The following is a 25663-nucleotide window of genomic DNA, read 5'->3' on the forward strand; positions in this document are numbered from 1 at the left end:
TCAGCCCACAACACCCATAATAGCACTCCAGAAAGTCTTCCCCCCCACTGGCCACCAATATTGGAATTGGTGGAGAGGTGGAATATTGCATTGGGGGACCCGCCCTCCCGTGTGATGCTGGGATCTAACGGGTGCCACTTAGTCTAGTATTGGTTGAATGGTGAATACATGAATTAGGTGGGATTACAGTAAGCGGTGGGCAGTGGGTCAATATGCTGTGTTGTAAGACTATGGAGGCTGATAAAGGAGAAGAAAGTGGAGAGAGAGAAGGACTGAGGGCAGAGCTGAGTTGGAGACGCCAGTAGTCTTGTATTCTTGAGGTCACCATATATTGAGATGGGAAAATCATCCACCCCATACATTATTTCCCACTTAACTCTTCTGACCCACAGAGGTTATGAGTCGAATGAGTCCTTTGCTTAGTGCTCAGTTGTCACAATCACAATGACACAGAAATAGAAGATCAAACATGCAATACCATCAACCTAGAATTATAGCTCAGTCTGCCCTTCATGGAAGCTGGCTGACCTGCTGAGGATTTCCAGTTCATCCTGATTTATTTCGGAAGTGCAATTGATGGTCTTGAAATCTGAAACCAAAGACCACGGCAAATGGACACATGAAATATTTAATGTTGCCTTAATAAATACATCCTGGTGGTAAATGTGAAGAGCAAATGGGGAGGAATCCTGAGTTCAAGTCTACCGGTGGGAGACTCATTGAGGTGTTTGGGATGGCGTTGACACAGAGCATTGATGAAGTGTTGTCACAATGTGGTGCCGGGCGCAGGTGAAGTCCAGGTGCTGTTCGAAGGCAACCTCATGCAAGTGCTATTGATCTTCAGAATTTGTTGCTGAAGGGAAAAGTACCGATGCAGAGTTGTTACATTGCAAACGGAGACCATCCAACCCACTGGGCCCATCTTCCACTTGGGCAACAACACAACAGCACCCATGGAGGAAAATGGACCAAAGTCATGTTGGGTTGGGACTCCTTCAGACTGATGGGGTAGAACGGAGATAGCAGGTAGAAAGAAGTGAGGAGAAGTGGTGGGGCAAGAGTTGGCAATTGAAAGGAGGGGTTGATTGGCAGATAAGTTGGATGGAGTAGAAAAGGGTGAAGATAGTAGCTAAGGCTACAGGTGGGAAGTAGAGAAGAAAAGATCTGATTAATAAAAGGTGGGGGGGGGGGTGAAATGTATTACCAGAGGGAAGAATGGTGGGTAGAAATGAATAGGAGGGGGAAGGCAAGACAAATGAGAGATCTTGAGTTGGAAGAGGTGGACGATGAATGGATGGAGGAGTGTAAAGAATCTGGCTTAGGGGGGGAGGGGAGGATGCGGAAACAAAGGTGTTGGAAGATTGAATTCCTGAAATTGGAGAATTCAGTATTCATGCGATTGGATTGAAGCTTCCCAAGGGGAATACGAGGGGTTGCTCTTCCAGTTTACGAGGCCTCCCTCTGGTAATGGAGATGGCCAAGGACAGACGGATTGGAATGGGTAGAAGAATATATATGTCTTTTCTTATGTAGCATTAGGGCAGCAGAGTGAGTGGCACAGTGGTAGATTTGCTACCTTACATTGCCAGAGACTCAGTTTCGATCCTGACTACGGGTGCTGTCTGTACAGAGTGTGTATGTTCTCCCTATGTCCACATGGGTTTCTTCTGGGTGCTCCGGTGTCCTCCCACATTCCAAAAGCGTACGGGAGGGGGGGGAGATGGTGAAAGTGAAGACACGACAAGGGTGGGGGTTGGGGTCGGAGGAGGGCAGGTGAGTAGACGGAGACCAAGGAGAGGTTTTGTGGGGGGGGGGATAGTAGGTGTTCAGAGAGGAGGGGGGCATGAGGACAAGTGCACAGCTGGGGAGTAGCTGGGGCCACCTGGTTAAACGAGGAGGGATTAGACAAGATTGGAGATGGTGCATGTACTGTAAACCTCTGTCAGACCTGGCTGGGTTGTTGAGCTCCTGGTATTTTTGGAGTAACTCAGAGACTGGTTGGTATCAGGTTAGGTTTAATGATGAAGTGGTATAATTTATTCACACAAACGTAGTCTACAGGTAACATATTACCCTCACACTTAATCTATGCTTTTTTTGTATTTGAGAGTGTTTCTGCACAATGGTAAGATTTATTTTGTTTTCACCAAGTAAAATTGTGCTTTGCAGATGGTTGTATAATCTGTTCCGCAAATTCCTCGAGAAACCCATTCGTAAAGCCCTTACCAAACAGGTAGGTCAGCTTCCCTCACCATTCATATTGAATAATTGTGCTGTTAACTTGCACAGCATTCGAGCTGTATAACTCATGGTGGAGCCTGTGTCAAACATGGTCATCTCCTCATTGTCATTTACTATTTCTTTGATACAGATATGTCCTAAAATCTCCAGTGCGCTCAGGGGGTTGGAAAAGAATCTAAAGACCATGGAAAGTATGTTGTTTTACATTCTCCCTCATTCTGCCATCGCCTTCCAAAACCTCTCTCAAGATGGCTGCTTCCTTTTCTCCAGAAGCTGTCTCCACCCCCGCTCTCCCCTCCCCCCACCTGGCTTCATCGGCCTTTTCTTGTTTACCTCCACCTATCACCCATCTAACTCTGTCCCAATACCATCCACTCTCCCCCCCCACCCTCACCCCCCACCCCCCCCCCCCCCCCCCCCCCCCAATCTCAGTTCCTGTGTCACCTCTCCCCCTCGGCCCTCTGTCTGGCTGTCTCTCCTCTCGATCGATGCAGGATTTTCACCTGAAATGTCAATCATTTCTCCCCTCTGCCCATGCTTGACCTGTTGTTTCACCAGCAGTTTGCTTTTTTTAATTCCAGTTTCCAGCACCTTTCTTGTGTCGCCCTTGAATGATATCTCAAAGTGCTCTGCAACCAATTAAATATAAATTTGAGACCAGTCCATTTGTGGCAGATCGTTGGTGCAGCTACCAATGGCAAGATGGCCTTTAACGATATTGTTTGAGAAATAAATATTGATAGAATCCAAGGGAAAGGGCAATTGAAACAGTGGCAGCTTATTTTAATTTTGGGCCTGAATTTAACATTTCACTCAAAAGATGGGATGACTGTGAATTCCGAGCTCTCTCCGGAGATAGTGACAGGAACCAAAGCTTATACCCAACAATTAATGGCCATTGACTTAGAAACATTTTGAAGGCAATTAAGGTGTTGGCCATGGGGCTAGATTGAGGGGAGGGATTGGTTTCTGAGGAGGAATGCAGACCGGAGAACGGGAAAATGTCAGCAGGGGTGTATTGAAAGAGAAAGATGACTGAGCCTAGCTTTGTCAATGCCATATGGGGAGTAAAGATGAGATTACAACATTTGTACGGTAATTTGAAAAGGATGGAAGGTCTGTATACATAGGTGACAACATAAAGAAGTTGGGCGTCATTTGCGCGACATCATTTACGCGTCACGAAGCACAATGCGCGCGTCATGACACGCATGTGATGCGCACATGGCGTGCATTACGCGTGCAGCGCCCCAGGATTTGGGGATTCACAAAATCACAATGACGCCCAAGTGGGACAGGCCCTTAAACCTTGAGATTTAAATCTCAACAAGGATTGGAAGACAGGTTCTGGTGGTGAAAGAACTAATACTCATCGTTAAGGATCAGGACCTCAGCAACAGCCAGACAGTTGCTGAAGTTAGCGATGTGTTCTAGAAACTGAAAGAGTACGTCCTGGCAACAGACTTGATATGGACTAAAGCAAAAGCTCATCGTGTGAGCCACTGCCAAACTTGGTTGTTTTCATCTCAACTCATTAAGAGCTGGGGAAGGTCATGAGTCAGACTAACTGTGCCACTAAAAGTCCACACGTAGACCTGGAACAGAAGCCAAATGCAGTCCTCAACTTTCACTCTGGTGGTAGCCAACAAAACAATCTGGTTTGCGAATTTCAAATCTTTTGTATTGATATTTTATATTTAATGTTGAAGATAGACACAAAATGCTGGAGTAACTCAGCGGGTCAGGCGTCATCTCTGGAGAGAAGGAATGGGTGGCGTTTCGGGTCAAGTGTAAGACTTTGGTGTAAACTAGCTTCTGCAGTTCCTCCTTATACATTATATTTCATGTTCTTTTCCCTCTGTTCTTAGTAAGGTTCAAAATTAACCCATTTGCTGAGGTTGACTATTCACTGGTTAATCAAATTCAAATTTCAAATAACGCCATGGACCTGGATTTTAAGGTAGGCCCTGACTCCTGGGGAGGGGAGGGGAGGGTGATGCGAGTGTACATGGGCAGTTGGATGGGTTGATATTTGCGCTGTTTCATAGTTCTGTTGCCTTTAGACTTATCGACAGATGGCACAATGGGCTAAGTGTTCGGCTGGCAACCGGAAGGTAGCTGGTTCGAATCCCGCTTGGAGTGCATACTGTCGTTGTGTCCTTGGGCAAGACACTTCACCCACCTTTGCCTGTGTGTGTCCTTGGGCAAGACACTTCACCCACCTTTGCCTGTGTGTGTGTATGTAATTATGTGAAGCACTTTGGGGTCAATGCAAGTTGACTAAAAATGTGCTATATAAATAAAGAAATTTAAAAGAAATTTAATTTAATTTAATCGAAGACTGTTTTTGAGTTCTCTATTTATACTGTAAGTTACCAGTGATCTTGTGATAGATATTCACTATCCAGGCTTATTGGTAACCTTAGTTTTCTAGCACAACAGAAGCTGACCTAAATTTAAAAAGCTTAATGTTAATTAAGAAAAGCTTCTAAACTGCACTTTGTCCATCACCTTGACATTATTTAGAGAAACAATTCTGACCATGACGTCCGTAAGATTTTGACCCTACTGTTCCAAGAACTGTGGGAACAGTAACCCACTCATCTCTAGAATCTTGTTCTTTGGTTCACATTAGGACCAAGGCAGGGATGGTCTGTGACCTTGTTGTCTCGTCCAAACTAAGGTTCAACTGGCAACAGAAGTTTATATTCAGAAGTTTGAAAATGGACAGGCGGTTGTTAAAAACAATGTTATTGATCAGCTCTTTCCATTATCTGTGCCTTTTGAGACTTCTTGCAGTATCTGAGCTTTGACATCTAATTCTTTTTATAGGGTCAATTCTACAGAGTGGGAACAAATAAAGGTCCTCCCTTCAAGCCACCTCCAATCAGCCTTCCCAGTCAATCCAATCGCATGTTGTACTTGGGAATATCTGATTTCCTTGCTAACTCAGCAGGATTTGTGTATTATGAAGCTGGGGTCTTACAAATGAAAATCACTGATAAAATGGTGAGTAAAAGCCATCCTTTCACTGCCCCAGTGTATACGAACGAGGTTATTATTTTCACTGTGTGAGTCCCGTTTTTCTCTTACATCGGTTGTTTCGACAATAATCGAAACAACTGGGTTACGTTAAACGTACGTTTAATCAGCAGGAGTCTTCACACAGGTTAACAACCTAGCAAAAAGTCGAGCTCTCTGCCCTTATTCGTAAATCTTTATATACTTTAATGCTACGGTTTATCACCTCCCACATTCCCCAATCAAGCAACAGACACGTACGCAGTGGTCAGGATAACAGGTACGTACATAAAAGGAGAGTTCAAGAAGGAACTGCAGATGCTGGAAGATCGAAGGTACACAAAATTGCTGGAGAAACTCAGCGGGTGTAGCAGCATCTATGGAGCGAAGGAAATAGGCGACGTTTCGGGCCGAAACCCTTCTTCAGGCTGAAGAAGGGTTTTGGCCCGAAACGTCACCTATTTCCTTCGCTCCATAGATGCTGCTGCACCCGCTGAGTTTCTCCAGCAATTTTGTGTACCTTACATATAAGGAGATGTTATTTAGTGGAACAATACTAGACCTCAGACAGGTACATTCCTCAGCCTTCCAGGCACGGCGGTTTATATATTCCTCAGACTTCTGAGAGCCAGCCATCTCAGTCAGACGGGTGCAGGTATTACCCTAGTCGCGAATATTCAGTAACTGCAAGACAATGTGTATTTCTCCTGACCACAACTTCCTGAAACCTGCAGCTACATTTTCAGCAACTTTGGTCAGCAGCGATTTTATGTTTTAATCCAGTCCACCTGGCCACCCATTTTACCTTCACAGAACAATCTTACAGCGTTTATTCAAGATTTACATTCACAACTGGAGGTAGGTTTCTGCAGTAGATTGCTGTGAAACTATGCGGAGGTGCAACACTGAGGCACCATTCACCTGCCGATCACAATTACTCTAAAGCTGCACTGGACACCCCATTCCAAGCACTCGTTATCACCTGTGCAGTGACGTGAGTGGGGGTGCATTGGACAGTCTGATTCCGTCTTTGATTATGTTTATTAGGAACACAGATCATTGCTGCCTGATTTACTTCATGGCATCATTGAGGAGTCAATGCTTTCACTGTTGTTCTTACTCCAAATTCCAAGCTGCTGGTTTCATGTCACTGTGCAAGGAAGGAGTAACAAATAAAGCACCTTCCTGTCAGAAACTTACTCCATTTTCAATTGTCTCTTATTTGAACAATGGCATTGTTTTAAAATAATAAATTATTTTATGAATATGAGCTTTATTTGGTCACAGAGCAACAAGGGGTAGCAATGTCTGGTGATTTATGGGACCTGTTTCCATGGTTCATCAGTTTGCAGAGAGGCACAATGGTTCTGCAGGTTGTGTTGCCATCTCACTATTCCAGTGACCAGGATTCAGTCCTGACCTTTGGTGCTGTCTGACAGGAGTTTGCGTGTTCTCCCTGCAGCCACATGGGTTTGGCCTGGAGGCTCAAATATCCTCCCGCATCCCAAAGACTCTCGGGTAGGCTGATTGGCTGCAGTACATTTCCTTTAGTTTAGTTTACTGCGCGGAAACAGGCCCTTCGGCCAACCTGGTCCACGACGACCAGCGATCCCCGCATATTAACACCATCCTACATTAGGGAAACATTTTACATTTACCATGCCAATTTATCTACATACCTGTACGTCTTTGGTGTATGGGAGGAAACCGAAGATCTCGAAGAAAACCCACGACGGTCATGGGGAGAACATACAAACTCCATACAGACGGCACCCATAGTCGGGATCAAACCCAGGTCTCCAGCGCTGTAAGGCAGGAACTCTACCACTGCAACACCGTGACATACCTCTACTTTACTTTAAGTGGAAAATATGAAATGAAGATGAAGCATAGGTTAGGAGGCAGAACTGGTATATTGATTATTTACTTTCAGTAAATCTATATTTATTAATAGAGAATGAGTTGTTTAGAAATACTATATATTTTACAATAACTTTAATAATGCTCCAGATTTTTGTCAATGCAATCTGCAGTGATTTATAAATCCAATCTCAGAATTGCAGATGAGATTTGAAATCCACACTGACTATTTCACCACACTTGCCTTTGAAGAATTTATGTATGTATGATGTTTGATACAGTCACACAAAATACCCCGCCAAAAAATTGGCTAATTCCTTTCTGTTTTCCCCAGATTCCGAATATATCGCCTGTCAGATTAAACACAAGGTCCTTCAGTGTAATCGCACCTCGGGTAAGTGTTTCATGGGTTTGCAAACTCTTGATTGATATTAAACGCTCCTTATCCCATATCACCATTGTTATCACATCACCATTCTTTGCACGTTACACTATGATGGGAAAGACGAACATTACCAGAGAAAAATTCTTCAGGCTCCAGAAACGACAAATAAAAATAACATAAAATACTGATGCTTAGAGATCAGGCACAATCTGTGGAGAAAATGATGTTAATGACCTAAATATTAATAGAATATACGTCTCAACAGCTGGCAAAGCTCTATCCTAACATGCCAATAGAAATGCGCCTGCGAGCCACTCGATCGCCAATTCTGCAGGCTGCAAAAAAACACATCAACGTTCAAGCATTTGGAGCATTTGACGTGTGTGCAGTCCAGCCAAATTCAACCCTCGCATCACTTTTTGTCCTGAACATTGTAAGTACAAAAATCGTCTTTTTCTGTAGTACATACATTTTTACAGTCGGCAAAATTATTGCCATGAGAAATCTCCTTGATTATTTTGTCTTGTTACAGCAAGCGAGTGTCTCTGCTCGTGTGCGTATCGCTCAGATGAAACTGATTGGATCCCTACAACTGAATAGGTAAGGGAAAGACAACTGAAGGACCATTCATGCCCTCACATGGCCCCAGTCTGTGCGGGGTAAGATAATTACCACACAATTTATTACAATAAACATCGAAGATCCTTGGCATTGGAGAATAAATACACATCAGAGGGATACTGGAAAAACGACCTGCTCTGTATTGGCAAAATGTTCAAACATCTTTAACCATCTGAATTTGTGGATGGAGCTGTCCCTGCAAAAAATCAGTCATAGTTAAAATTTGTGTAGATTATGTGTTCAAATGTTTAGATTGGGGCTTCAATCCATAACTTTCATACTGAATGCACAACTAACAATTATCATTAATTGATAGCCAAACTCAGTCATTATTGATTCATTTTTTTGCTTATTTCCTTTATTAATATAGTACCGAAGCCAGTCGAGTAAAATAAATCTAAATCTAAATTTGACCGTCGATGTACGTTATTAGTTAATCTCAGAGAGGGTGCAACATCTGTATTAGGATTAATCCACCAGAATTTTCTGAGACTCCTGTCTAGTGACATTGAGTGGAATTTGTCAAAGTCGGTGCATTGAATAAGATAAAATTCAAGCAACTGATTTTCACCATCGAGCTCACATATAACTCACCCAAATGCCAGTGTTTCATCAGGATCATTATATGCCATGAGACGCCATGCCATTTAAATTGATTATGATCTCTTTCCAAAGTTGAAACAAAGATAAAGAAATATTTTTCATGCAACAAGCAAGAGGTTATCAGGTAGCATCATAATCATAAATCATATCATTCCTCTGATAAACGTGACATTTTGCATGTTATTTTATTTTATGCATGTTATGTTAGTTTAGATACAGACTGGAAACAGGCGCATTGGCACGTCAAATCCACACTGACCATCACTCACTGGTTCACACGACTTCTGTTATCCCACATGCACACACTAGGAGTCATTTACATCACCAATTGGCCTATAAATCCACACATCATTAGGATATGGGAGGAAACCAGAGCACCCGGAGGAACCCCACATGGTCACAGGGAGAAGGTGCAAACTCCACACAGACAGCACTCAAGGTCAGGATTAAACTCGGGTCTCTGGAGCTGTGAGACAGCTACTCTACCATTGCACCACTATGCCGCCCCTCATTCCTTATTCCGATGAGAAGCTATCATTTGTGCCACAGCCACCTTTATTGTGTTTAGCTGCATATTGGAAGAAATATCTGTGAATATAATGTCAATGTTAAGCCTGCATGCATTCCAGTTGTGAATTTATGAATCTATGACAATGTTGAGCAGATCTCAGACCCCGTGAATATAGACAAAAACAAGAAAAAATGCTTGTTAGTGTGGCCACTGTTTAGGATCAGAGAGGGGAAGATCAGACGGATTGAGGTGAAAACACGGCAAGGGCTGAAACTGGAGGGGAGAGAGGGAGACCAGAGGAAAGTAGAGGCACTGAATGTGGCAAAGGATAAAGTGGAACTGTGTTCAAGGACAGCACTGAGATAGAAAGGGTTGGTGCTGTTGCAGGGAGAGGTCAAGGGCTTGCGTGCACTGAGGCGTGGCGATACGTCTGGATCTCAGGATGCAAAGAGAACAGCGCATCGAAAAATGTGCGATAGTTTAAACATGCCTGTGATCCAATGCTGTCCATCCAAGTATTCAGTACAAACCCAAGCTGCCATTATATTTGTTGCATGTTGCCTCACATCACTGTACCAGGAGTTTAAAGTCAGATTGCACAAACATTGTTAAAAATCCAGACAATTCCCTTTGTGATGTAATGATGTTCTGCTTTTTTTACTTTGTCTTTTTGTACAGTCTGAAATTGTCTCTTGGTCGTTCTAATGTTGGCCCTGTTCGGGTAAGTAAATCTTCTTGCATGATTTTAAGTCTTGTTTGTTTGTGATGACACTTGAGTCTTGGGTGCAAATTAGTCTGTGATCAAAGTAACAGTCATCATATCAGAAGGTAAGCGTTATGGTGGCGCAATGTGACAGCATCCTAATACGCCGATTCTAGTCATCTTAAATTGGCAGATGCCATATGATGGATTTATAGGCAAGATCCTTTCTGAACTTAACTTGGAAGTGTCTCATCACAGCATTTAGGAAGATACTTCCACCTTACTGAATAGGGAGGGATGTGGATCACGTGCATGCAGAGGCGACAATAGTTTAACTTGTCAACATTTTTGGCACGGACACAGTGGGCCAAAGGTTCAAAGGGTGTTGAAGATTTTAAATACAAGCAGAAAGTGCTGGAAATCCTCAGTGGATGATGGAAACAAAGTTCTCAGGTCCATGATCAACACCTTGTGCAGTGATGATGATCATGTAGTCCCAGATAATAAACAACCTAAGTTCTGAATGTGACTGCAACTGCAAATGGTGGAATTGAGTTAAAAACAAAGTTCTGGAGGAAGTCAGCGTGTCAGGCATCATTTATGGAGGGAACAGATAAGGGTGGTGCTGATGTAATCTGGCTGACAGAACTCTACCAAGCTGAAGGCCTCTCGTACATCTCCTCATACCCACCCCTTGACCATGACATCACCGACAAACATCAGACCATCATCTCCTAATCCATCACAGATCTCATGCCTTTTGACAATGTTCCCTCCCCAACTACCACCCTAGTTGTTCCCAAACCCTGCACTGTCCGTTTCAATCTCCAGCCCAATTCCATGGACATGAGTACCCTAGCAGGCCGGCCTTTTGTTTACATTGATTTTGCCCTGCTGAAGTCATCTCCTCATACTACAAATTCGAATGCCTTGTCCCACACTTCCTAATCTATACCATGGACGTCCCGTACCTTTGCACCCCATCCCCCACCAGGAAGGCCTTAGTGCTCTCCATTTCTTCCTAGAACAGAGAACGAACAACCTTCTCCTCAACTCGCGCTCACCTCCACCTGTTGGAACATATCCTCACCCGTTGGAACCTCTTTTGATTCCTCTCAGCCATGGGCACTCACATGGGATCTAGCTAGGCCTGCCTTTCCCTTCACAATATTGAATACTCTTTGTTCGAAATATACCCCTAGAACCACCTCCACTGCATTGGTCTGGCCACCTGCATTTGCTATATCACCATCTATATCTATCATTCCTCTTTCCCCACACTCTGTCTGAAGAAGGGTCTCGACCCAAAACATCATCTATTCCTTTTCACCAGAGATGTTGTCTGACCCACTGAGTTACTCCAGCTTTTTGTGTCTATGTGCAGTATTTGTTGATTTCATGAACATTCATCAATTTCCATGCTGTCCTCAAATTTACTTGGACTCTTGTCACATCTCTTTTTCCTTTCTTGATCTCTCTGTCTCCATTTCAGGACATAGACTGTCCACAGACATCTGCTACAAACTCACTGACACCCACAGCCAACTTCACTACATATCCTCCTGCCCTCTTTCTTCTAAGGATGTCATCCCTTTCTCGCAGTTTCTCTGTCTCTGCAGCATTTGTTGGCTTTCCACTCTAGGATATCTGAATTTGGATTTAACCCCCTGAAATGTTCCATCTCTTGCCTCTCTCACCATCTCTTCCTTATCGACCCTACTTCAAGTCTAATTCTTTGACCAAACTTTTAATCATTACCCTAGTGTTCCCTTGACTTTGTGTCAACATTTTCTTGTTGATATTCTTCTGAAATTCCTCGATGTTTCATCATGTTATAAATACTGTCTAAATCTTATGTGTTAATATTGTGATACTACTTGAACAGTTCTTCAGCTCTTTCAATCCAAAATCACGAGAAACAATGTCTTTGGAAATGTCCAATCTGGAATGTAAATGTTGCTATCTTCTATCTACCTAGTTGAGATGAAGTGGCCAATGTTGATGGTAGCTCTTCCTCTCATCCAAATCCTATTGGGCCATCTGTTGTCTGTGCTGGAATGCACAAAGTTCTATGGGACAGTTTGGTCTGGCCTATATGTGAGGGATGAGCTGCCGTATTCACACTACCTCAACAGTACATATCTAGTAGCAGCATCTTATCTTTGAAGCTGCCGTTTGATTGTTGCGGCTCAGTGGAGTGCTGAAAATGACCAGAGAGGAGCCTAGGGGGAGGGGAGTGTGAAAGTTACTTAAAATGAAATAATTCAGTATTCATATCGCTGGGTTGTGAGTTACTCAAGCAAAATATGAGGTTGTGTTCCTCCAATGTGTGCGTGGCTTCACTCTGGCAATGAAGGAGGTTGAGGACAGAAAGGTCAGTGTGGAACAGGAAGGGGAGTTTAAAGGGTTGGCAACCAGGACCAAGCGAAATAGTCACTGAGTCTATGTTTGGTCTCGCGAATATACAGGAGACCATATCAGGAGCACCAGATGCAGTAGATGAGGTTAGAGGACGTACATGTGAACCTCTGTCTAACCTGCCTGGATCCCTGGATGGATTCGAGGGATGGTATTAGGACAGGTAGCTACAGGGGAAGGTACCTGGGGAAGGGGGTGGTTTAGTTGGGAAGGGATGAGTGAGCCAAGGGGCTGTGGAGGGAGTGGTTCCTACAGAATGCGGAAAGGGATAGAGATGGGAAGATGTGATTAGTGATGTAATAATCCCTTAGGAGATTACCCAAATGTCGGAGGATAGTGTGTTGAAAGCGGAGGCTGGTAGGGTGAATGGTGAGAACCAGGGACCTCTGTCCATGTTGCATCTGGGGGCAGGAGAAGAGCAGAACTACAGGACACAGAGGAGACGCTTGTGAGGGTTCTATCTATGACCGCAGGGAGGAACCCACTATCCCTGAAGAATGCGGACATCTCAGTTGTACTGGTATGGAACACCTCACTCTGGGTGCAGATGCAGTGGAAACAGAAGAATTGAGAATAGGGAAGAGCACCTTTGCAATGGAAAGGAGTGTGGTCCAAATAGCTGTGCGAGTCAGTAGGTTTGTAATAGATGTCCGTTGATAGTCTGTCTCCTGTGATGGAGAGAGGGATCGAGAGAGGGGAGAGAGAAGTGTCCGAGATAATCCAGGTGAATTTGAAAGCAGGTTGAAAGTTAGTGGTGAAGTTAATAAAGTCCATGAGTTCTGCATGGGTGCAGGAGCTAGCCCCAAAGCAGTCATTGGGATAGCAGAGAAAGAGTTGGGGGATAGGGCCCCTGTGCACCTGGAATAAGGATTGTTCAACATACCTGACAAAAAGGCAGCCATAGATGGGGGCATACGAGTAGCCATGGCTACTCCTTTGATTTGGAGAAAGTGGGCAGAGTCAATGGAGAAGTTGGTGAGGTTGTGAACAAGTTCGACTAAATAGAGGAGGGAGTTAACAGAGTGAAATTGGTTGGGTCTTTGTTCGAGGAAGAAGCGAAAAGGTCTTAAGGTCTCCTGATGAGGGATGGAGGTGTAGAGGGGATGATGTCCATGGTAAAGAGGAATGAATGGGGGCCTGGAAACCGAAAGTTGTTATTGTTGAAGGGCGTGCGAGTTGTCCTGGACATAGATGCTGCCTTATCCACTGAGTTACCCCATCCTTGCATCAGTGTTGATCGATGCAATTGCATGCCAATTTCAATGGGCTCCCGCAGTGTAACTAGCAATCTGTGTTCTTAATGAGACAGTGGTGTCTGACTACTGTGGTGACACTCTGTCCATTATAACTGAAATCTGTTATAAAGAGGTCCATAATAACAAGGGTAGACTGTATTAAAAACCTATGAGGGAGAGAAAACCACTTGGAAACAATTGAATACAACCATTCAATGTAAAAAAAAAAACAAGGTTACGGCAGCAGTGGTATAGCAACGACCAGTGTGCAATTGACCTCTGGTGCCGTCTGTGGCGATTCTCCACATTCTCACTGACTGTGTTGGTTTCCTGCCACACTCCACCAATGCGCAGGTTCGTAGGTTAATTAACCACTGTAAATTTCCCCTTGTGTGGGTGAGTACTAGAATCTGGGGAGTGTGAGTTGATGAGAATGTGTGAAAAATAAAATGGGTTAGGGTCTTGTGGAAAAATGGGTACTTTTTGGTCAGTAACGACTTGGATGGACTGAAGGGCCTGCTTCCATGCTGGGTCTCCCCATAATCATAGGTTGAATAATAGTAAGATTAAACGAGAACTTACCAGTTTGAAGTTTGATCTGTATTTTATGAGGAGTTACGATGAGGGATTACGTGAAGAGCCCGCTCAGCACGCATGCGCGACATACTTTAAAGCAGCGGTGTGGAATCACAGATAGACACAGTTATTGAAATAAACATAGTAAAGAAAAGGAGACCTCAGTTATCAGTTTGACCCATATTATTGAGGGTAGGAGCGGAGGGCACCTAATCCCTCATCGTAACTCCTCATAAAATACAGATCAAACTTCAAACTGGTAAGTTCTCGTTTAATCTTACTATTTTACTTCGGAGTCGCGTGAGTGACTACGTGAAGATTTTAAAGCTCTGTGATTTCAAACCGTGTAACAGTTCTTACTTCACTCACTGCCGAAGTCCTTGAGAGAGGAAGTGTGTTATCGTAATCAACCAATGAATCTGTTTGTAAAGCCAACAATGGTATTTATTAACAATAACAACAAAGAAATTAAATTGCTCCCCTGGGCTTAAATTAAATATTTGCAGAATGTAAAATTTTCTCTGCAAATAAAGCAGGTTTTGCCAACGGCTTATTATAGAAAGTTCGGAACGTTCTTTCCCCCGTCCACCCTGCTGTAGCCAGGATGTGGTCTATATGCACGTCCATTCTTTTGGCCGTCGACGTGGATGCTGCCTTGGTGGAGTGAGATTTGTACATGTTAGTGTTTATACCAGCAGCTTTTAGCACCTGCTTGAGCCATCTCGAAATGGTTTGGCTCGTCACCCGACCATAAGGTTTTTTGTGACTGACCCATAAGGCTTTTTCACTCCCTCGAATTATTTTGGTTGTGTCTATGTAGGACAGTAGGTGGGTCATGGCACATAACCGTGGTTCTGGCGGGTAAGCCCGGAATTCCACAACTGGGTTGGGTGTTCCTGCTCTGCTCTGTTTGATCAGTCCCTGAATAACGATAAAGAGACCTGGTCTGGAGCTATGATCATGTTGTCCAGTCGCAAAAGGTGTAGTGACTGGACCCTCTATGCAGATACAAGTGCCATCAGCATGATAGTCTTGAGCGTAGATTGTTCCAGGGTGAGGGACCTGACTGGTGGCCATCCCCTGAGGTATGTCAGGACCACACTGACATCCCATATATGGGTGTACCTTGGTCTGGGGTGGTTAGAGTTGTAAATTCCCTTCATTAGTTTAACCACCAGCGGGTGGGACCCCATGGCCTGATGTCCTGGTGCCTGAGTTAAATAGGCAGACAGAGCACTTCTAGCTGTGTTGATGGCACTGTAGCTGAGTCCTTCATCGTGGTGAAGGGCTGCCAGGAACTCCAGTACGTTGGTAACTGTTGCGGTTGAGTAGGTGGTCCCTGTATCCAAGCAGTACTTCTCCCACTGTTTGATGCTGGACAAGTACTGTTTTCTTGTGGATGTTCGGTGGGATGCTGACATGGTGTTGACGGTTTTTTCTGACAATCCCAGTCCCAGTAATGGTCTTTTCAAAATCTGCAACCCAGGAGTTTGATTTTATCATGGCATGGGTGGCTTATGCCAGATACTGGGTGGGTTAATAATTCTGGGTTACTGGGAAATATCATCGGGGTTTCAACAACCATGTCGTGGAGTAATGGGAACCATGGCTGTGTAGGCCAGTCGGGTACTATCAAAATACCTGAAGCAGAGTCCATTTGTATTTTGCGTAGTACCCGGCTGATGAGGCAGAAGGGAGGAAATGCATAGAAGAAGAAATCCAGCGCGAACGCATCTACCGCTGCTGCCTCAGGGTCTGGTTCCCAAGCGACATACATAGGTACCTGGTGATTTAGCCTTGACGCAAATAGGTCGATATCTGGCGTGCCATATTGCTTGATAATTTTAGCAAACACTTTGGGGTTTAACATCCATTCGGTGTTGTCATTAAATTTGCGTGACCTGGTGTCTGCCACTGTATTTAGCTTACCTGGCAGCTAAGTTGCTGATAGCCAAATATGTCTTTCGACACACCATTGCCAGATTTTGTTGACCAATTTGTCGCATGATATCGATTTTATGCCGCCCATGTGGTTAATATATGCCACCACCGTAGTATTGTCTATTTGTAACCGAACAGGCAAGTGATGCATATTTGATGCATATGCTTTTAAACCGTAAAAGGCACCCAACATCTATTAATTAATAATTAATGCCCAGTGTAAGTAGTAACGATGACTCTGGGTTAGTCCATCTACCACCTGTGCTGGATATGGAGTTGGTTGCTCCCCAGCCTTGAGCACTGGCATCTGTTTGGATAACTAAAGTAGGGTTAACGATGATGATAGGGCTGGAACTATGCCAAACATTTTCTGCCCACCACTGTAGCTCTGATATTGCTTCAGTGGGTAATTTCATGATACGATCATAATGACCTGCATGTCGTTTTAGTGCCTGTACCTTTGCTCTTTGTAAGTTTTGATAGTGCAAAGGTCCAAATTGTGTAGCCGGAAATGCTGCTACCATTTTCCCAATTACTCTTGCCACGTGTCGAATAGTTAGTCGCTCGTTGACCATTAAATTGTTACATGATTGTGCCAATTCAGTTGTTTTGTGTTTTGGCAAAGTTACAGACATGTGGACTGAGTTAATAGTGAAGCCCAAGTAGTCCATGGTAGTGGATGGCTTCAACTTAGATTTATCTGGATGTAAGACAACTCCCAAGGTCTCAAACAATTGTTTGGTAGCTGACACAGCTGATATAGCCAATTACATGGTTTTGCCTACTATTAAGATATCATCAAGATATGCCATGACAATATGTTTTGTCTCCTTAATATTGCCAGGGCTGGTTTTAGTATCTTGGTGAATAATCTTGGGGCAGATGTTAACCCGTGGGTAACGCTTTAAACTGCCATTGTTGCCCCATCCAGGTAAATTTCAGGTATCTGCGATGAACCTTATGAATGGGTACTGAATAGTAAGCATCTTTGAGGTCAAAGCTTGCCATGAAGTATCCTTTGGAAATCAGTTGTTTGGCAGTAACAAATGTTTCCATTTTGAAATGTACATACTTAACAAACATATTTAGTGAAGTTAAGTCAATGATGATGCGACATCCACCATCTTTTTTAGTTTTAGTAAATATATTAGACACAAATTCCAAGGGTTCATGTTTTGTTTTTTCAATGATACCCTTAGTGATTAGTCTCACCAGTTCAGCTTGTCCCTCTTGTTTTTCTTTAACTGAGAGGGAAAAAACCCTCTGGGGTGAATGCTGAACTGGTGGCAATTTTTCTGGTGCAAACTGTATTTTGTACCCACGAATGCTATTGGGTATATACTTGTCACTCGTGATAGACACCCATGCTTTCTTAAACAGGTGTAATCTCCCCCCTGTTAGTATAGTGCCCCTACTTTCTATATGCTGGTAGGAACCAGACCCACCTACCTCCATGGTATTTGGCTGTTGACAGCCGGCACTTTGAGTGATTCACAATTTTCAGGAGCCGTATATTGTTCTAAGACCTCATTAACCACCTGCTCCTGTAGGGGCCTGTTGGATAGGTGGTTAATGCTGGCCGCTAGTTTTGGTTCTAATGGCCGTACTTCATGTGGGGCTGCCACGTAGCGGTCCACCACACCTAGCAGCTCTTCCTGTTCCTGTACCCCTGGCATACTCCCGACTTCTTCAGCCATTAACCCCTCTTCTTGACCAGCCCAGCACTGGTTGCCACAGCTGACCTCGGATGAGGGGGAAGCGATGGCCAGTGCACGAGGCACTGTGGAAGGAGTGCCTGAACTCCCTCTGTGAAACTGCTCCTCACGAAGCACATCTCGCTGAAGCATACGCTCCACGAGTCGCTCCAGCGGCTCAGGCGGCTGTCTCTGCCCCGAGCGGGCGGTGAGACGTCCCCGTCTGACGAATCGGAAACCACCGGCCGGATGGTCTTCTTAGTGGCTTTATATCCAGTCCGTTGCTCAGGCGCTAGCGAGACTGGGCTCAGCTCGGTGTTGGGGATGGCGGAGCGCTGGGTTAACGGACCTACCGACTCCTGCCCCCCACTGATGGAACGCTCCTCCGTTGGAGTCGAATGGGGACAGGCTTCTTGGAGAGCCTTGTTCTGTTCATTTTTCTTAGCAACAAAGCAAAAATTCTCCTTTTGCCAAGGAAAACCGACCTCAGAGTAGACTTAGCTGACAGTCCGTCTTTTTTAAACTGTAGCGGGAGCGCCTGACTCTCGCTGCGTCGCTGTTGCCTGCGTGAATGCAATGTCGCGCATGCGTGCTGAGCGGGCTCTTCACGTAGTCACTCACGTGACTCCGAAGTAAAATGCACCTGTCTCTGATAGAGTCATTCCTCTCCACTGAAATAAATGTAGTCACTGAATCTGTTTCAGTTCTAACCTGGGTGAGCTCCCTCTCCAGATTCCTCAATGAGCTAACAGGAAGCTAACATTCCAACCGTCAACCCCATGAGAAGTTCTGCTCAAGAGTGCGGTCAAAAGGACCACAGTGAGGACATCCTGGGAAGCTTGAGACTTCCTTGTTCATATGAGTGGTCTTTGGGTTGTCAATTTCAGCCCCCCCCACAACGATGTTGTACACCATCACTCCCCACTCCCCACTCCCCACCGTAAACATTACATTATCCTAGGATATTAAACTGAGAGGATCTTTATTGACATTTTCTTTCTCATCATGTCTTGTTGAAGGTGGCTGGTCTGGAACTGATAATGAACCTTGCAGTAAAGTTTGCGGTGTTACCAGGCGTCAATGGTAAGTACGTGATGGAGACTGTTTGGGATTTCCACGGTAAAAATGGATAATGGTGCAAAGGATTTAGATGTTGGGGATTTTTCTACCTTGTGCTGAACTTCTATCACGAAAATTAAAAGCTTTGCTCAGTTTACCTGTTGGTTAATTATCTTCTTGCTCTTAGTTAGCAAATTAAAGATTTTACTGACTTGATTATTGCGACGATTTGGATGTAAATTGCCAATTGGGAAATGTTCCACTTGCTAAATTCATCTGCCATTTCTTTATTCCACATTATCATCCCTCTTTATTCTTTACTCTTTATATATCAGAAGAAACTTTTTCTATCCGATACAATATTATTGGCTAGCTTACCTTCATAGTTCATCTTTTCTCTCCGTGTTGTCTTTTTGTTCCCTTCTGTTGGTTTTTAAAAGCTTCCCAAACCTCCGGCTTCCCACTGATTTTTGCAACATTATGTTCCTCTCTTTTAGTTTTATGCTGTCTTTGACTTCCCTGTCAGCCACGGTCGTCTCATTGGGATGAAAAGATCTTGTGTCTCCCAAATTATTCCCAGAAACTCCTGCCATTGCTGCTACACTGTCATTCCTGCTAGGGTCCCTTTCCAGTTTAAATTCCATTTGGAATATTTTGGAGGACCAAGAAACCAAGAACCAATCAACTTTAGACAGCTACTCCCTCATACCTCTGTAATCACCTTTACGAGATAGTAATACAGACACATCTAATTTCATCTTCTCTTTCTCAAACTGCAAGTTGGATTTTATATTATGGTCACTGCCCCCTAGGAGTTCCTTTACTTTAAGCTTCCTAATCACACCTGGTTCTTTGCTCAATACCAAATCTAGAATTGCCTTTTCCCCGGTAGTCTTGACCAAGCTGCTCTAAGAAGTCATCTCGCAGGCATTCTACAAATTCATTCTCTTGAGACCCAATGCCAACCTGATTTTCCCAGTCTATCTACTTATTGAAATCCCCGATGACCACTGTAACATTGCCTTTCTTACATGACAATTGTATCTCTTGATGTGATTTGTACCCGACGTCCTGGCTACAGTTCAGATGCCTGTAAATATCTTCCATCAGGGTATTTTTACCCTGAATCTTTTTAGTTCTATCCACAAGGATTCTACGTCTAATCCTATGTCACGCCTTGCTGAGGACAGAATTTCATTTCTGAACAGCATAGCTACCCCACCCTCATTGCCCACCCATCTGTCTTTTTAATAGGATATGTAACTTGGATATTCAGCTCCAAGCTCTGATCCTCTCTCAGCCACGTCTCTGTGATGCCCACAACATTGTACCTACCAAATTCTAACTGTGCTATTAGGTCATCCGTATACTGCGTGCATTCAAATATAACACCAATTCTTCAGCCCTCTTCTTATATTGGCCCTAATTTTGCCTAACCTTATCTCTTCTTAAACTTCCTGTTCTATTACTTCTGGAGACTTCAGTAACCTCTCCTGCTCTCTCCTTCCCTTTAATTTCATCCATATATTTTCATTTTATTGACGACCCGCCCCACACACTATACACACTCTTTAGTTTTAAAGCCCTATCTATGGCCCTAGTTATGTCATTTACCTAGTTTCCCAGCCGGGTTCAAGTGAAGTCTGTCAATCCAGACAGCTCCCTCCTTCCCCAATACTGGTGCCAATGTCCCACAAATTCAAATCCACCTCTCCCACAACAATCTTTGGGCCATGAGTGCAGCTCTTTAATCTTCACAACCCTATGCCAAATTATTTGTGGCTCAGGTAGCAATCCAGAGGTTTGAACCAGCATCTACAGTTCCTTCCTAAACATGCCTCCTTTATGAGGTGCCAACAGCACCCATTTACACTTGCTGCTGGCTGCTGCTCTGCTCTGGGCTTGACAGGTTAGAAGCCTCTCGAGCCAAAGCCTCAAGTTACATTTTGCCTCTACACGGCCACACTGAACAGGCCACTCCACTCTACCTTGCTTTATTTTTTAATTTGCTACCCCGCCTCCAGCTGAGCCAATTATATGCCTGCTTCAATCTAATGACCCACAGAAACACTGAAGGGTAAAAACGCTTCCCCTTCTTCCTGCCGATTTTTATTTAGAGTTGATTTCTGTTTTCAGCAAGATGGCTGCTCTCTCACTGTATTCAGGTTTTGAAGGTAGAAAAAAATCTTCCTAATAGGAAGAAGACATGGCAAGTAGAATATAATGTGGAAAATGTGAGGTCATGCACTTTGGAAGAAAAAGTAGAAATACAGATTATTTAAAAAATGCTTAGTTTATTGTCACATGTACCGAGGTACAGTAAAAAAACGGGAGTTTGTACAATGTTGGTGTAAACAGAGGGACCTGGATGTACTGCTACACAATACACTGCAACTTAATGAGCAGATGCAACATCGATTCGGAAGCTAGTGATTTGTTGGCCTTGACTACAAGTGGAAATAAGTCCAAGATAAAGATGTCTTGTCATTCTGTATAGTGCTGGTGAGAAGCCACAACTGGAATTTTACGTGGAAGTCTGATCTTTTATAAATTAGTAAATGGGGGTGTGCAGTAAAGGTCCTTCCCACTCAAACCACCCCATCCCCTGTTACTTTCCCCAGCAACCGCAGGAGATGCAACACCTGTCACTATACCTCCTTCCTCAATTCCATCCAGGGTCCCCGACAGTCCTTTCAGGTGAGGCAGAGGTTTACTTGCACCTCCTCCAACCTCATCCACTCCTTCTGCATCTGCATCATGGCGAGATCAAGCACAGACCTGTCAAACGTTTCACTGGACATGTGCTCAGTCCTCCTCAGCCAACTCGATCTCCCGGTTGCTAGACATTTTAATGCTCCTTCCCATTCCCATACTGACCTTTCTGTCCTGGGCCTTCTTCACTGTCACCCCACCTCTACTTTCAGTCTGAAGAAGGGTTCCTACCTGAAACGACACTGATTCGGCTTTTCCAGAGCTGCTGCCTGACCCATTGAGTTATTGCAGCATATTTTGTCTATCTTCACCACATTGATTCCTGGGAGTGAAGATTGCCCTTGAAGAAGTGATTGGTATCCACATGGACCACAACAACTGGATCTTTCCCCTCCCACTCCAAATTCCTCTGCAGGTCAGACGAGACATCCCGAACCCAGGCACCAGGCAGGCAACACAGCCTTTGTGACTCTCGATCCTCGTGACAGATTCCCAATGATGTCTCTTCTCTCTGCCCTCTTGAATGGCTCCCTGGTCCACGGTGTCATGGTCAGGTCTCATCTGCACAGGGAGCAAGAATCTCAGCCCTGCTTGTCAAGCTCATGGCTGAGGCTCTTCTAACAAGCTGGGTCTAGAATTTAAAAGCATGTGAGGTGATCTCAATGAAATGCCTCAAATGCTTACATGGCTTGATAGAGTAGAAGCTAGGATGATGTTCCCTCGCTGGGGTGGAGAGATCAGAGCTTGCAGTCTCAAATTAGCCATAATGACAAGATTCCTCTACCCAAGAGTGTTTGGATGCTGGATCATCACAGATATCCAAAACGGAGATCATATTGGATGTTAGGGAAGGGATGTGCACAGGAAAGTCGTACCGTGGTAACATGAGGTAAAGTCTTCATCGCGGTGATTGGCTGTGCAGTTGTGAGGGGCTGAGTAACTTACAGAAAATTGTAATTATTTTCCTTACAGTGAAACTGGCCAAAGGTGTTCCACTTCCAAATGTGAAAAAATTAGATTTTATAAATCCCAATCTTGATGTGAACAAGGTGAGTAATTGCATTACATAAGATGGTGTTAATGATGTGAAATACGTGTGAATGAAGTTGGGTCAAAACGATAGACATGAGGGGGTCAGTTTCCCTTGAGCAGGGGCTCCCAACCTTTTTCGTCCCGTTTACCCCTGGCAACTTTAATAGCACATAACAATGTTATTTCACTTATTTATGAACAACTAATGATGAACAGATACCAGAACCAAACACGGTCAATCAATGAGAATAAATATGTACAAATCCAGAATCAACAAATGTAACCCCTGGGGAGGTGAAATTTACCCCCAGGTTGGGAACCCTTGCCCTTGAGGATACCCATGAGAGGAGTCTATGTCTGCCATGTCTATTTTGTTTCTTTGGAAACCCGTATTACAGTGCAGAGTTTCAACATCATTTTTGGCCATCATTTATTATTTTAGGACATCCTTTATTAGTGTGATTCTGAGCCATTCCCAATGTCTTTATAATAACTTTAGAATTCAATGTTTTGGGCCGACTTTTTAATGCTGGAGTTTGAGAGAGTTTGCCTCTATTGATCAAATTAACTTTTATTTTCACGCTAATGGTATCAAGTTGATCCTGGTAGAAGAAGTAAACACTGAGGCAGCTTAAAAATATATAATCTTTTTAAATCCTAAAATGATTAAAAATGCCAAAACCCATCTGACCATTTTAAATAATGAAGCCTAGCAAATGCGAATAATCCTTTATTACCATTTAAACTGTTTACAAGATTCTTGTTTGAGTACTGTAATCAGTTCTGGTCCTTAGACTTTCTGGTGATCATCTTGGTGTGGGAGAGGGTGCCTAGATTTGTGACAATGGTTCCAGGCTTGAGATGCTCCAGGTACACGACGTGGCTGGGGAAGATGGTATCTTGGGGTCCTGGTTCAAAGCTTCCTGAAAGTGGCAACACAACTAAAAGAGTGGTAAAGAAGGGGTATGGTCTGCTCTCCTTCTCTGGTTGGAGCATTGAGTATAAGAATCAAGAAGTCATGATGCAGCTCCATTCAACTTTGGTTAGGCAACAGTGGAAATACTGCATGCAGTCTGGGCACCCCATTATGGGAAGGTTGTGGAGGCTTTGGAGAGGGTGTAGAAGTTTAACAGAATGCTATTAGCAGCAGGACAACACCAGAGGGTGTAGGGAGACCTGATAAAAGTATACACAATTATGTGAGGTGGAGATAGTCAGAATCTTTTTTCCCCAGAGTGGAAATGTCAAAGACTAGATGGCATCGCTTTCAGTTAAAAGGGGCAGAGTTTAAGGGAGATGGCATGTTATTTTACACATAGTGGATGGTGCCTGGAACACACCGCCAGGAGTGGAGTCAGATACATTAGTGGAGTTTACGAGCATTTAAATAAGCATGTGCTGGGCATGGAGTGGTGTGGATCATGTACAAGTAGATGGGATTAGTTTGTCGTGGCATTATGTTCACCACAGACATTAGGTCGAAGGGCCTATTCCTGAGTTGTACTTTTCTATATTCTCCTTGGAGTAGAGGAGGAATATGGGAGATGTAGGGAGTGTTCAGAGCCTTGAGTGAAGTAGTCTGATTAGATGGGATAAAAACTGCTGGATGGGCTGGAGGCAAAACAAAGGGTCTAGGGAGATGATGTGTTGAGATCAGAAATGCACTCACGATAAGGTTGTCAAAGATGATCTAATTGTAACTTCCATGGGGGGAATTGGATATGTTATGAAGGAAATTGATGATTATGGGGAATGACCACAGATGTTTTGATTGAAAACCCTTTCAAAGGATGTTCCAGTCACTGAGGGCTGGCCTCCTTTGGTGTTTGGTTTTGTATCATCATCTATAAACAGTAACCTGTGGCATATCAAATAATTGAGACTATAGATTTAAACTGTACTTTGAAGGAAGCACTGGTGCCACGTGAAGGAAGATGGGAGAGCATTATTTTAATGTTATTATCTTCTTTTCAGAATATTCTGGTGATTGCAACTGATGTTCGATATCGTCCATAACCAGCGGACACTCTCAGCCGAGACTTTGATGGGAAAGACAACCGGGCATACAGACGACTTTGATTACCTAAAATTATCTGTCCATTTATTAAGATGAGATTGTGTATAAGGCCGCTGTTTCAATTTACAGCATTTTTTCAAATATAAATTTCTAGCTTGATGGCTTCTAATCTGGTATATTGCAAAAAATAACTATTGGTAAATTCTATATGCTGAAGCTTTTTTGCTTATTTCCAAAAGCAAAAAGAGATTAAATCCATGAAATCTTCCTGCAAACATAAAGCAATGATCAGCAAACTAAGAGGAACCAAGCCTTTCCTCGAACAAGTGATAGCAAATGTTAAACTTCACTGCTTTTCATCAGCACATTTTTTTTTGAAAAGGAATTTGTGAGAAACATTTTGGTGTTTTGTAACAGTTTTCATTTAAGCTTGCCAATTTGCCCATAAAGCGCAAATTCTTCAGTATATCTGTGCATGGATATTTGTTATACCTAATTGGTCGTGAAACAAATTCCACAAACTCTCTGTGGAAGTGCCTTCACTTTTCTTGCTGAGCTGCACAAAAATAAAGAAATGAAAGAAAACGCAGACTTTTTTTTAGAAATGAGAAGAAATATCTACATGTTTTCGGGTGTGAGTTCTTCCAGTCATGATTTATTCCTCCACAGAGAAGTCTGATTAGCATTCAATTTAAATCTGTAGATTTCCCACCCTTCTTTCTGTGGTTCCTTGTAATGTTTCCTTTAATTGATATACAGTATATACAAGCACTAACAATTACATATTGGGGCTTATATGACCCATCTTTCAAAGATATATCTGAAATAGACCAATTCTGGGTGTACTTCAGAAATGAATATAAATGAATATTCCTCGAGGACTGAATCTTCTGATCCTTCCCACACACTGGCTGTTATTTATTTTGTCACAAGACATTTCTGTTCACCATTGTGCCATCCAGTAGGCTCTGGTGATGGTGTTTACTGAACATGTAGGACCAGTCATGCATTGCTTTGTGTAATAATGTTGTGGG

At 43.5% G+C, this 25663-nt stretch overlaps 1 protein-coding gene across 1 annotated transcript in view; it reads left to right on the forward strand.

The window, feature by feature from the left end:
• The window catches only part of LOC116986470 (bactericidal permeability-increasing protein-like), a 37039-nt gene extending 11825 nt beyond the window's left edge, over positions 1–25214 (forward strand). Inside the window, exons 5-15 of the mRNA XM_033042030.1 lie at positions 2170–2233; positions 2372–2432; positions 4110–4201; positions 5074–5250; positions 7457–7516; positions 7773–7940; positions 8040–8107; positions 9921–9963; positions 18829–18892; positions 22553–22629; positions 24587–25214. Of these exons, the coding sequence (XP_032897921.1) occupies positions 2170–2233; positions 2372–2432; positions 4110–4201; positions 5074–5250; positions 7457–7516; positions 7773–7940; positions 8040–8107; positions 9921–9963; positions 18829–18892; positions 22553–22629; positions 24587–24628 (916 nt within the window). The 3' untranslated portion in view covers positions 24629–25214. The remainder of the gene's footprint in view (positions 1–2169; positions 2234–2371; positions 2433–4109; positions 4202–5073; positions 5251–7456; positions 7517–7772; positions 7941–8039; positions 8108–9920; positions 9964–18828; positions 18893–22552; positions 22630–24586) is intronic.
• The last annotated feature ends 449 nt before the right edge of the window (positions 25215–25663 follow it).

This window comes from Amblyraja radiata, chromosome 23 (genome assembly GCF_010909765.2).
Source record: "Amblyraja radiata isolate CabotCenter1 chromosome 23, sAmbRad1.1.pri, whole genome shotgun sequence".
Taxonomy (NCBI): domain Eukaryota; kingdom Metazoa; phylum Chordata; class Chondrichthyes; order Rajiformes; family Rajidae; genus Amblyraja; species Amblyraja radiata.